Source organism: Melozone crissalis, unplaced genomic scaffold, assembly GCF_028551555.1.
Source record: "Melozone crissalis strain CALT ecotype California unplaced genomic scaffold, PUWL_Pcris_2 ptg000042l_1, whole genome shotgun sequence".
In the NCBI taxonomy this organism is placed as follows: domain Eukaryota; kingdom Metazoa; phylum Chordata; class Aves; order Passeriformes; family Passerellidae; genus Melozone; species Melozone crissalis.
In genome coordinates, this window is record NW_026535820.1 from 53623644 (window position 1) to 53637275 (window position 13632).

General features: G+C 38.2%; 1 protein-coding gene across 1 annotated transcript in view; it reads left to right on the top strand.

The window, feature by feature from the left end:
• The window catches only part of GMDS (GDP-mannose 4,6-dehydratase), a 416552-nt gene that overhangs the window by 67340 nt on the left and 335580 nt on the right, over positions 1-13632 (top strand). Inside the window, exons 2-4 of the mRNA XM_054284932.1 lie at positions 1766-1810; positions 5767-5854; positions 9390-9499. Coding sequence (XP_054140907.1) covers positions 1766-1810; positions 5767-5854; positions 9390-9499 — 243 coding nt within the window. The remainder of the gene's footprint in view (positions 1-1765; positions 1811-5766; positions 5855-9389; positions 9500-13632) is intronic.

The window sequence follows — 13632 nt, forward strand, 5'->3', positions numbered from 1 at the left end:
TATGTTGTAGTGGACTGAGCAGCTAAGGAGAGTTTGGAAGTTTTACCCTCTCTGCTAAATCCTGGAGGAATTGCTAATGAAAAAGATGACAAAAGCATTAAAGGTAGCTGTCATCTCCCCCTTTGCACTTACGCTTTTCCAGATTTTCCATCAAATATTCTTTTAATTTCTCCTTTCAGGGCCTTGTTCTTATAATTTGAGGTACATATTCTTCCAGTGAAGCTATGGCACATGTGGTTATTTTCATGATTAACTGGTGTCCTAGACTGCTATTACAGGGCTCTAGCCCTGTGAAGATCTGAGCACATACATGTACATGTAGTGTGGAAGCCGAAACTTTCTTGGTTTCAAGGCCTTTTAGACTGTGTGAGACTTTATGAAACATTTATACTATGAAGTATTTCCTTTTCTAATGCTGTGCTTTTAAACATAGAGCAATGTGCCCCTTGTGCACTGTACTGTGCCATTTTGCATACCTAGGATTTTGCCATCAATGCAGTAAGCAATTTCCCTTGGCAGTCCTGCTCCTGTAGGGCCTCCTAGTGCATCTATAATTTCTTACTTTAGTGTGTTATTCTTCTTAGGCTCTCTATGAGGCAAAAAAATAATTTAATATGAGGTAAAAAGGAAGTTTTTCTCTGGAGCAACATGCTTTTAAGTGGTGATCAGAAAGAAATGTCTGTTTAGTGTTGCTCTTAAATGTCTCTGGCCATGATTACGACAGAGCAGATCCACATAACAAAGTTTAAACCTGTAAGCATAGTGGCATCTCATTGTTTTTATGGTCTTTTTGTAGCAAGTCTTTTGGGTCTGGTGGAATACATTCACATATTGAAGGAACAAGCAATTCAAGAAGTGAGTAAAAGTGCAGACTTTGAGCATGGGTAATCATTTAATTGGTTAGTGAGAACTCTTTTGGAGGGGTAAACTTTGCTGAGTATGTGATGGTATTTACACATTTATAGTGGTGTTATGAACTTACTGGTTTTGGTAATTCTGGCAATATTCATTTACCAAAATCCTCTTATTTCAGGAAAATGTGTGCTAGCACATGTTTTGAAGTATTTGCTTTTGAGGAGCTTAATAATTTAAGTTTGACAAGGATTTTACAGGAGAAAAAAATAGAAGAAAAACCTCTGAAATTGAATGACCCAAATTTCCAAATTCTCAACCTTCAATGATATATATTTAAGATCTGAAAGTGGCTTTTATTGTGTAGTTTAAATATAAGGTGTGCTAGGGATGTTTTTGAAAACTCTGTAGGTCAGGCAAGGCAGAATTATTGCTGCCTTCAGAAGCCTTGTAGAAGGAGTGCCTGGCCAAGGGAGACGCCAGTGTGACAAGGTGCTCCTGAGGCATGTTGGTTTGCAGAGGATGCCAAGCTTGTACTATTTTTTTACATGTTATTCCTTCCCTATCTCCAAAATAGTTCAAATTCAAAGACTGTGGTTAGGATATTTTAGAAAGATAGTCCCCAGGCACTTTATAATGGAACTTGGGAAGAGATTCAAGAGATGGGAAATCTCAACCAGCATTTGTAAGCAAGTCATCTTAAAATATACTGCTTCATAGTCTAAAATTAACTAAAGAGAGACTGTGGTATTTTTAGGTTGGTGTATGAATCTGGAGAAATCAAAGTATAGGCTTGTTACCCAGTCTACTCACTACAAGTTTTTTCTTCCCTCTTTTGAGATCTTAACCAGTCCAAATCTCCCAGGCCTATTCACTGTGTTTCTAACATTTTCCTATATCTTGCTCTTCCCAGGATGGATCGTACTTGGCTGAGTTCCTGTTGGAAAAAGGCTATGAGGTGAGTGACTGGGTGACTGGCTGCAGGCTGATGGAGTCGTTTGGATGCTGCAGCCCCAGCCCGCTTCCTCTGCTCCTGTCCTTCCCTGTGTATGTTTTCCACTCCAGTCCTAGATAACAAATCAAAACTCCAGAGAGGAATGTGCAACATGGCCTGTAATCATGCCAGGTTATTGTACTATTTATCATCTAATGTCCACTGGTGGATTCCCTCTTCTCCTCGGGGTATAGCTGGTTTGCATGTTTCCCGCCAGCTCAGATAAGCAGTGACCTGTGTGAGCCAAAACTGTAAGGAATTAGGGAATAATTTATGATGCAATGTACCACATAAAGGAATAAGAACCTCTTGTTTGTTCTTTTTCCCCACCTCTCTCCACAGTAAAGACCCTTTTTTTGGCGGTTTTATTTCAGCAATGAAAACCTTGCATTTTGCTTTCTCTGTTTAAAAAGGAAAAAGCAAACCCTAAAACAAAACCCAAATAACAAACCCCAAACAAGTTGTACTTTGGTACAGTTACTTTCTATTTTTTATCTTGGATTAATTAATTATTGCTCAGCACGTGATTTTTTTGCATTCTTTTTCCTTGAAATAAAGGGAGTCTGATTCCTTCTTGCTGCATAATTTTCCCTGGCAAAAATCACATTGCTTCTGGTCCAGAAAGCAACAATCATGTTGTTGCTATTGTTATGGTTTGATTTGAGGGGTTTGAACTGATGTGGGCATAAATGTAAGAATATTTGCCTTCTTGATAATAGAAGGTGCTTCTAAAATGTATGAAAATGGAAAGAGATTGGGTGGTCAAATTAATCTCCCCACAATGTAGTATTTTTTTTTTTATGTTTAGTAAAAGTTAGTGCTTGTTTTAATGTTGAATTTTAGTACTTCTGTTGTAATACTGCTTCAGAGCTTAGTGAAAAGTCTCTTCTCAACCAGTTTGTGCTTTCCATACTTTTGTACCAGGTAATCTTGCCTTGCTTATTTCATCCTTTCTTTGGCTTTATTGATTAATTTGGTTACTGAAGTTGATTTTTAAGTATTGTAGATTGATTATTTTTTACTATTTCTCCATTCCATTTGGGGATGAGGGATATTGTGATTGCTTTTGCTGTTTTGAAGGCAGAAGCACATTCTCTCACTGTCCACAATGAAGTTGGGAACAGCAAATGAAACATAATCCTTTCAACAACACAAAGGTTGCTATAGTTGGGTAGAGTTCTTTCCTTCTGTTCTTCAGCTCTCCATCAATTTTTTGGAGTTCTTTCCTGTGCTCCCACTTAGAAACCTCTGTTCCTAAATAACTGAATGCAAGCATGCGACAACTGATTACCTCCCTAATTGAGATGCTTCATTCAACTTCCTTTTCTTTTTAAAATTTCAATGTGCTTGGAGATCTGTCTCTTTTGAGAAAAATCCACTGATACATTCTTAAATAGATTAACCAGTCTGCACACATTTTGGCCTGTCACAGAGTTTACATTTCACTTGCAATTCTCTGTCCCATGCAGACAAAGGTACCTTTCATCAGTTTTCTTACGGTAATATGGCTGTCATGGATTAAGCATTTGGCAGGTTTTCTTGCTCTTGTATGTGCATACCAGAATAAGGAGTGGGAGAAAAAGAAAAAAAAAGAAAGAAAAGAAAAAAAAAATAGCAGGGTTCACATGGGTTTTTTTGTTATCACTGAATGTAACAGGCTCTCTGGATTTGTCTGTTTACCGACTCTTTTGAAGTCCTGGGACGGGTGCATTTAGCACATCTCACTGGTCAAAAGTTTGTATCACAGTCATGAGCAGACACAAAGCTCTTGCAAGCCCAATCTTTCATCAAGCTTTTGAGCTGGCAAGATTTGATTTATTGGTCAACCGTTCAGATGATCATGAATTTCAGCATGACTTCATTCAGAGATAGATAATTGAATGCTCAAGAAGTCTCTCATCAGAACTTTAAGCCAAAATATTTAATCTTGCTGAGAGAATCACAGAATAATTTAGGTTGGAAATGACCTCCAAGATCATCCAGTCCAATGGTTAACCCAACACTATCAAGTCCACCACTAAACTGTCTTCCTAAATGCTAGATCTACTTGTCTCTTAAATACCTACAGGGCTGGTGACTCAGCCACTTGTCTGGGCAGCCTGTTCCAGTTCTTGACAACACTTTCCATGAGTAAATTTTTTCCTAGTATTTAATCTAAACCTCCTCTGTTGTTAAGCACCTCAGTTAGCTTCCTTCAGAATAATTAGTTACATTAAAACTGCAGTCTTATATTTTACTCAGGAAAGTAAAAGTTTGTTTGAGAACTTAAAATATTTTCAGCATCATTTGTGCACATGAAGTCATTGTGAAAGTGAAGTTATTATGAAAGTGTCTTTTTTTGAAAGTGTTTCTCTGTAAACTTGATGTGCCTATAAATTATAGGCACACATATCACACAATCTATAAAGAATTATTTTGATAGGACTTTTAATTACATGTTTTTTATGATGTATCTTCATAAATTCATCAGTTGATGAAAATTTCTTTTGGGGGGCACATTTCTCAGTGCCCCACTGATCCTGAAAGGGCAAATGTTTTATTTAGTTGTGGAAAGTTGAGTTTGAATTGTAGAACAAGGTATGTTGAGAGCAATGCGACAGGACACATACCTTGCTCACAAAATCACAAGTGATTTTCTGCGAGGAAATTGGCATAATAAATTTGACCTGTAAGTTGTAAAAATGAAGTTATTGAGCTCTTTTAAATCTTGCCGCCAAAATGTCATTCTTAAATCAGCAAACTGGTATTAATCTGCAGTTGTGGTGCACTTTTTCACTTGGTTAAATTTTGGACTTAAGATGAAATGAAAAACATTTTCTTTGTCAATAACCATAGCTTGTTTTAGCCTGTTCCTGCTTCTATATTCTTGCAAATTAACATCAAGTGGGAGAATAAAGAGATGGCATCAAAAAATCAAGTCTAGGATGCATAGAAGTACAAGGGATCACTTTCAGAAATAAAAGCCAGGGAGAGGTGGAGGACAGTCATATGCTTAAGCTTGATTTCAGTTGTGCAAGCACAACTTCTGTAGCTGGTAACCAAAGCTAATATGAATTTTGGCAGCAGGCATCATGGGGCAGTCTTACAGGACAGGAGGAAACAGGGTCAATGTTTGAAAGATTTCTCTAATGTATTAGGCACAAAGGGTCTTTTCTTTAATATTACTCAGAACCAGCGTAGCTTTTTTTTCACCAGCTTATTTATCGTGGCAGGTTAAATGAAATTCCCAACCTGGGTTTCTTTCTTAGGTTTGTCTGTGTCTCCAGCAACCCATTGCAGGGCAGTGACTCATGAGGTCTACAAAACAGCACTGACTGTTCTGGCTGTTCTTCCTGCACCCCAGAAAGCAAATGACAGCTCATTTTTGAAATACATTTGGGCCTTGCAGCTGCTGCTCCTTTTTTCCCTTTGTCTCCCACCTTTCTGCCCTTCTCTCCTCTCTGCCCACTCTGTCTTTCCATAGCCCCATATCCTGCTGTTGCTTTTTCTATGCCCATATCTGCCTCCAGAAAGACTTGTCTACAACCAAGGAGCAATGATTTTCTTGGCACGTACATGTTGCTTTTCCAACTCCAGTAATGTTGTCAAGCCTCACTCACTAGGAGATGGTGCTCTGGGGCAATTCAGTGTGTTTTCTGTACTGTGTGTGATGTTTGGGCTGCTAGTGGTGTCGACGAGGGAGAAGGGGAAACCACTCAATGGTGCTGAAGTAAATATGACAGCACCCGACCTCATCTCCCGGTATCATATTTGGGAATTGGATAACTGTCCATCTTTAGGAATAGAGATGACCTCTGATTCCCTGATAAAAGAATATATATGAGAATTGCCCACATATATGAGAATTCTGAGTGATGGTAATGAACTCTTTCTTCTTAATGTTTACCACTTTTCCATTTTTTTCCTTATTCAATCCCCAGGTGCATGGCATCGTTCGTCGATCCAGTTCTTTTAATACAGGCCGGATTGAACATCTCTATAAGAACCCACAGGCTCACATTGAAGGAAGTAAGGCTTTGCTTTTATATTTAAGGTGGTATATATTATATTTAAACTTGACTGTTTTTTTGGTGGAGAAAGATCCCTGGGAACAGGAAGGAAATTGAGTTTTCTTCTGCTAGTGTTAGCTTGCTGCTCTATCTCAGAAAGAAAATGGACCATTTTTCTCTGAAGCTGATGGGGCATGAAATATGGATAGTCTAGTGTGTGTGAGTTTTTAAATGTGGAAAATATAAGAGGAACCCAGGATAGCACTTCATGTTGTGTAGAAATGCTGCCATTGTTAAGAAATAGCTGGGTAGTAGCAGTTAGAATGGCTGGGCCTGGAAAATGCTATGTGAGTTTAAAAATTCTGAGATTTCAGAATAGTTAAACACGAGTTTTTTTTGAGGCAGTTATCTTAAGTACTCCACCTGTGTTTTCTCATGAGCTCCATGGTGTCTGATGGAGGTGAAGGTTTGTAAACAGCCTGTATGAGAGCATGAGTAAGACATGATCAGTTCTTACTGATGATAGGAATAATGAATCTTTGGACCCTTCTGAATTCTGGCATCCAAGGAAGGGAGTACCTGCTCTTACCTGAAGGAAAGGCATTGCTCTTGTAAATTTGCTGACAATTTACCATATCCTTGGTTATCAATGATAATCTGGAAAGTTGAAATTCTTACCTTTAGTGTACACATGGTAGAAAAAAATTGTTTTATCTTAAGGGAAGTTAACTTGTCTCTTAATGAGAAGCAGCTCAGATGTTGCATTACTCCAGTTCAGCAGAAGGATTGAGCACTTTAACAATCAAACAGTTCTCCATGCTGTGTCTATTTTGTAGAGTTGTGAAAGCTTTCCTGATAGTCCAGGATAGTATTGACCAGTTTAAGGTATTGTTAACAACAAGTATCTCCATTATGTAAAAAATCATGTCTTTGAAGTCTGCTTCACGCCATGGTTAAGCAGAGCCTAATTTTATCAAGTTTAATGCATAATTAAACTTGATAAACTTACAGATTTCCTTTGGTCTTTGCTTGTAATTTTTATTTAAAACACACTTAATTTCTAACATGGTATTTCTCTGATTAGTTGCTACTTGCTGTATGCTGCTTATTAAAGTATCTGATTAAGAGAGGAGTAGAATTAAACAAAATACCTTTATGAAGAATACTGAAACCTGTTTTTCTGTCAAGAACAATGTAAGAACTCTTTCCTATGACTTGCATTCTTGGCTCACAAGGCAGAATGAAGAAAATGAAATCAGACAGGAACCTGTGTATTTTGAGGACCATCTTGTGCTTATGAAAAGGGATTTGAGAAGGCAATGTAGATCACAATAAATATATATACAAGGGATGAAGGAAGAAAAGGGATGGAAGGAAGAAAAGAGAAAGTAGATGTTAATTTTTCCCCCACTTCTTAACTCATTTTTCTTTAACTGAAGAATGTAGCCATATAAATGGGAGGAGAAGGAATTGGACTTGGAACCTCAGGAAAGGCTGCTCCATGGAAACTGTTTGAAAACAAAGGGTTTCCAGGCAGTTCTGTAGGAAGCAAAGAAGCAATAGTGGTTGATGTAAGCAAACCCTAATTTTATCTTTGCCATGTGTGTTTTTCCTGTCAGGAATCGATTGCATGTTGCAAGATGGTGCTCTTCATAGACAGTGAACCTCTTTGTATGAAAAAAGTAGGGAGCACAGGAAGGAAGACAAGGTGCATCCTAGAGCAATCCCTCCAGCTCTTGCTTGCTAAGGAAGTTTTAGACTGGATAATATTACTAAAGCCCAAAGGTTCTGACATTTGGTCTGTGTTTATAAATCTGTGCACCAAATAAACTCCATTTCTAGTAAGTCTTACTGCTTAGCCTTTCACTCTTGAAATACCCTCTTTGTTCATGGGTCAGGAGGGAACATAGCTTCATTCCCTGCTCTCCTTCAGAAAGGCCATTTGGACCAGAAGCTTTGAAGACTTGATGGTAGACCAAAATAAGCACTCTCCTTGGGAGCATTAAATTTATGGTAATAGTGGGTAATAGTGACCCTCTTTGCTGGGTCAGCCCAGCTGTCCCTGGGAAGCTCTGAAACTGCTCTCTGGCCTGGGGGTCATGGCAGGACTGCATGTCTTTGGTGTAGGAAGAGGAGCACAGGCTCTGGCATCTCTTTCCTGCCTAGCATTACCTTTAGCCACAGCTTCAGCTGGGTCTGAAGTCTCTTCAGAATGTCCTTTTCAACTGATGTTCATGTGAAAACAAATTTCAAGGATATACCGTGGCTGAATTACTTTGTCAACCTGAAGAACCTCATGCACATGTTAAATGGGAATGTACAGGGCTGAACATCTGAGAACTGTGTGATCTGTTAACTTCGTTGCTGTTTTATACTGTTAAAAAAAAACAAACCCTAAACTGGCATTAATAATAACAAAATTCACATATCTCAACAGCTGTTAAAAATGTATTATGAGTTCATATCTCTTGTAATAAGCCTGGTATTTCAAGACAAAAAAACAACCCCAAAACAACAACAACAAGTTAAGGTCATAAACAACAAGCGAAAGTCTTTACAAATATGGCGAGTAACCATAAAACAGCTAATTCATCAATAATAACAACTTTTTATTGGAAAGATCTGTGAATAGCAGTGTGGTTGTTTGATTTTTCAGTTTTGTTTTAAGTAAGAGCAAAAACGAGATCTGTTTTGTGAATTTCACTTTTGCAATATCTTCTTGACAGGTCAGGGTCTGAAAACAAGGACAACTTGATAAACCATTGCAACTTTCACTTTGAATTTTGACAGGAGCTGGTTTCATGCTCTTACATTCTTTTTTACACACAAATTAGAAAGAAACTGAAGTCTGGAAGGGATAAATAACGTCTGTATCTAACCAATTTTGAGATTTTGATGGATAGCATCACAAACCATGTTTCATTGACAGTTAAATTGTTCTGTTAAATTCCCTTCCAGTGTGCATCTGTATTTTTTTAAATGGAAAAACAATAGTAACAAGTGCAGCAGGTTGTACTGAAATATTATCTAAATGTTCACCTAGTAGATACCTTACACATTTTTGTTGTGTTGTGAAGTTTCTCACAGTGAGAAATTAAAACGTGCAACATTTTGCTAAGGAGAGGAAAGCCATTGATGGGTGCTTAAGAGGTTATTTTAATATTTTTGAGTGAAAGATTGGAAGCCCAAACTAAAAAATGCCCTATTTTTGTGACTGGAATTCTGTATCTGACATATTAATCTGACATCTGACTTATTGATACAACCTGGGAAAATTAAGTGCAAGCTACTAAACAAATGATATAAATGTTGCTAGATAAATAAGATTATTGAAAAAAGAATCTGAAATGCTGTTCATTACTCCTATGTGGAAATGTATTTTGTGGTTAAAGCACGGGAGGAAAAAAGCAAGCAAAACCAAATTTAGCTGGTGATCTCTTGACTTTTTCCAATAAATATTTATTCAGACCTTGACCTGAAATAGGATATGGACCGAAAATGCATTATTGTTCTGAGATTAAAGTGTATTAACTCTGTATTCTTAAACTCTGAAGATATGAAGCTGCACTATGGGGATCTCACAGACAGCACCTGCCTGGTGAAGATCATTAATGAAGTCAAACCCTCTGAGATTTACAACCTGGGGGCTCAGAGCCATGTCAAGGTGAGTAACCTTCTCTAACACTGAGAATGTGGGGTGGTGGTGTCAGTATATTGCCTTGATTACTTTAGACTGCAGCACTTACAGCAGTTTTAACAACTGTTAATTTCATCAGGTAAACCCTGCCTTCAGTCAAGACAGTCATGCTTGCTGTGGTGCTTAATTACTGCATGAGTTTGCTACTCAATATATATTAAGATGTCAGAAGAAGAGAGGTCAAATTTTCATTGTCAACAAAATCTGCATGTTTAGAAATCTGGTTTTTCTGCCACATGAAACAACTTTTGCTGTAGACTTTGCTGCTGATCAGTCCTAGCTGAGAATTTATGCAGTGTACTCAGGCCAAGCAGCACTTTAAACAATATTATTTGGTTTGTTTAAAATCAATATATATATCAGAATGCATCACTTCTATAAAGTCTTCTCAGTTTTCACACAGGTGATAACTCTTTGAAATATTGATCTACAAACAATAGGCTACTATCTGAAGTATTACAACACTTTTGATTACAAAAAATCAAGTTAGAGACAGTGGAATAATAAGGGGTCATTAAAAACTAGTAATTTGACCCTGGCAAGTACTGCTGCAGCAAAAGGATGGAAAATGAATAGCAGAGGCAATAACTTGGTGGTTTACATTTATTAAACTACACTGCTGTAAAAGCTCAGTTTACTAACAAGTGACCATTATTTACAATATTAAATTAATATTGTTAAATATTAATTTAATATTGTATTAAATATTAAATTATTATTATATTAACATTAATGTTATATAATAAATTAATATTATATTAATATGATAATGTATTTTGCAAATACATTATTTGCAAAATCCTCATTCATACTTCATAATTACAAACTGAAACTGACGTCCAGGTAGAAAATTGTCATTAAAATAAACTGGGCTTCAGTCATATGTCCTGTCTTTGTTGTGTGTAATGTGTAAGCATTCTGAAGTGACAATATTCCCTGGCTTCTCTTGAGGTGAGAAGTGAAGGGGTATTTAAGCCTCCTGAAAATCAGTTTGGATTTAGTTTCTGAGTAAGCCTTCCCACAAAAAGTGGTATGTTGTTCCTATCACTGTAAGCCTTGAAACGCAGCAAGAGGAAATCACATGGAAAGACTGCAGTTATTGACAACACACACAGCAGAATACAGACATGAAATGAGAATAAATCTGCTTCTAATTTGCTTGCATGATTGAATTAACGGTGTTAACATGGGTCTGGTTTATTAGCTCACGTAGAGCAGTATAACAACAGGGCTATATTAGTCCAAGGGCAGAAGATGGTCCAGAAGATAACTGAACTGCTGCTTTGCAGAGTAAAATCTGAGCCAACAAATTATGCTGGATATTTGCAGTCCACAGCTAGGTGTCCCAGCATCCCTTTTCTTCAAGTGGCTCACTGTATAGCAATCTCTGTGGGAATTACCTGTCCCATTTAATTTGGGACTACAATGTTAGTACCATGCTAACATCATCTATCTCCATGTGCCTGCTGAAGCTGCAACAGCTTGGTCACAGCACTGGGAGGGAAAACTGAAGGGGTAATAGTGGTGCTTGTGCTGCTGCTATGGATTCTTGGATGATTCTGCCATATGTTATGGGAAGGATTATTCCGCAAATGCCTCACTGCATGATGAGCTCAGTTGGTTAGAGCATGGGGCTTATAATGCCAAGGTTGTGGGTTTAATTCCCATGTGGGCCATTCACTTAGGAGTTGGACTTGGTGATCCTTCTAGGTCCCTTCCAGCTCAGACTACTCTGTGACTCTGAGCCAGTGCAGATCTGGTGCTGACTCTTGGCTTTTGGAAATCTAATGTCCTCAGCCAATAAAAAATTACTCTATTAGAAGCTGACCTGGATGCAGCATACTGATACTTAGGCAATGTTAGCAGTCCTATGGGAAGTGTAGATGAAATTCTTCAAGGTGTGCTTGCTTCCTAGCATCTCCAGTAGTACTTCTGTTGTTGCACTTGAGGAGAGAAGATAAGCACCCCGAGTCTGTTGACTGAGGTGGTTGGGAGAACTTGACTCTGTTATTGGTAGGAGTTAAAAACAGTCCAACAGTGTTTAACATTTTAAAACAATTACCGGTGTTGAAAGAGGGAGTAGGACTTGGCCATCTGTTCAGGTGAATGTCTTCACCAAACAGCTGTTAGCATTAGACTGTGGTTACATAAACTTACTGGGTTTGATTGTATGCATCATGTTTGGGGAAGGAGGGAAAAGAACTTCTAATCTTAGCTTGCTTCACATTCTGGTCACTTTGAACCAGTGACGTCTTCAGGATTTTTTGGTGGTGTTTGTGTTGGCTTGTGTTTATGCAGAATAAAGTTTTCTATCACTCTCACTTCCAGTTAGTTTATGTGAGCCATGCTGAAATGAAGGAAAATAAAATCATAGGAAGTTGGTCTGGTTTCCTGTAGGAAACCAATGAAGATGAAATTGGTTCTTGGAATGAACCCACAGTAGTCTGGGAAATACTGTCAGAGAAGACGTTTTTCTGAATCATAAATAGTGAGGACTGTGACTCATAAAGTAGGTCACTGGGAGGCTGATCTGATCTTGTACATGGGAGAAAGTGAGAGAAGACTGAAACTTGTTCCTTATTAAAAACAGTAAATTCAACAGAATGATATCATCAGTAGGAACAAATTATCCAGTGTGCATTGCTGTCTGCTTTGGTGAGAAACAGGGATTAGCTCTCTGCACTGTGGCTTCACCATGGGAAGTTCAGAAGACAGTAGCACATTCACTTCATGGCTACTAAATAAACAGCTCAGCCTCATTTTCTCTATCCAGTCTTTATATGTCCTCCTGCTTTGAATCATAGTTCTTGGGGGAATCTGGTGAACTGACCATGTTTTATTTTTCATTTAATTTGGTTTTATGAGAGTTTACAAAACATTGATTCTAAATAATTATCTATTATTGGATATAGTAGCATGCAGATAGCCTAATCTAAATCCTGTTATCCCATTATTCTGTTATTCTATTATTCCTATCCTTCTGTTGAATGTCTTCAAAATAAATTATCCAATGGTTGTCTAAAATGATGTAAATGTCTCTTTTTGCACATCTTTCAGAGGAGGCACACACATAGATATAAAGTTGTAACTATTTTTTCTTGAAGGACAGATGATCACATCAGTTTGACTGCACTGTAAAATTTTGTTTGCTTTGAGTTGTACCGAACTAGTGGAGCTGGCAAGTATTTTTTGACAAATTTCTGAATCCAAAAGACAGTGTAACCTCAGTAAAAGTTATCTTAGCACTTGAAACTTTTTCATTGTATCCAAGCAGTTAAATGTGGGCTGGTTTCACAGCTTGCTGTCCTAGTAGCATTAAATAGCCTGGTCAGTGCATGGGTCTTCAGAGGCCAGGGAGGAAAATCCCAACTTACGCAAAAGCCTGTGCTCATCTATGACTCTTACTGCATCCTGAATCTGGATTGGTGGGAAAGTGGGATAACTACAGAGGGGAGAAACTTGAAGTACACAAGTAGAAGTTTGCATCATATAATTTCGACAGAGTTGCAGAATGGTTGAAGGTCATAAGGGACCTCTGGAGGTGGTCTAGTCCAACACTGTTACTCAAAGGGGAGTTATCTAGAGCAGGTTACAAAGAACTTTTTCCAGTCAAGTGTTTAGTAGGATGGAGACCCCACAACATCCCTGAGCAGCCTGTTTCCTCACCTGTGCAGCTTCTTCACTCTTACAGTAAAAAACTAGCGCACACCACCACAAATTTTCATGTTTTTAAATGGAGTGTTTCCTTGTATTTCAGTTTCTGACCATTGCCTCACCTTGTGCCACCTGCTGAGAGGAGTCTGTCTCAGTCATCCTTTCCCATTCCACTCATCAAATGACACATCAGGGAGCTTGCCCTCTGAGCCTTCTTCAGGCTAAAAAACCTCAGTTCTTTCAGCTTCTCTTTATGTGACAGATCCTCCAGCCCTTCAGCCTATTGTAGGCTAGGACTACCCTGACCAGTTCTTCCTTGACTGTAAGAATTGTCTGTTCATAGCATTTCCCTTTGTGAGCTGTTCAGTCACCCACATCAGGTTATCAGTGCCTTCCAGATACCTTCTGGCTTGTACCTGCCATGTTGTCCCCATAACAGATATTGG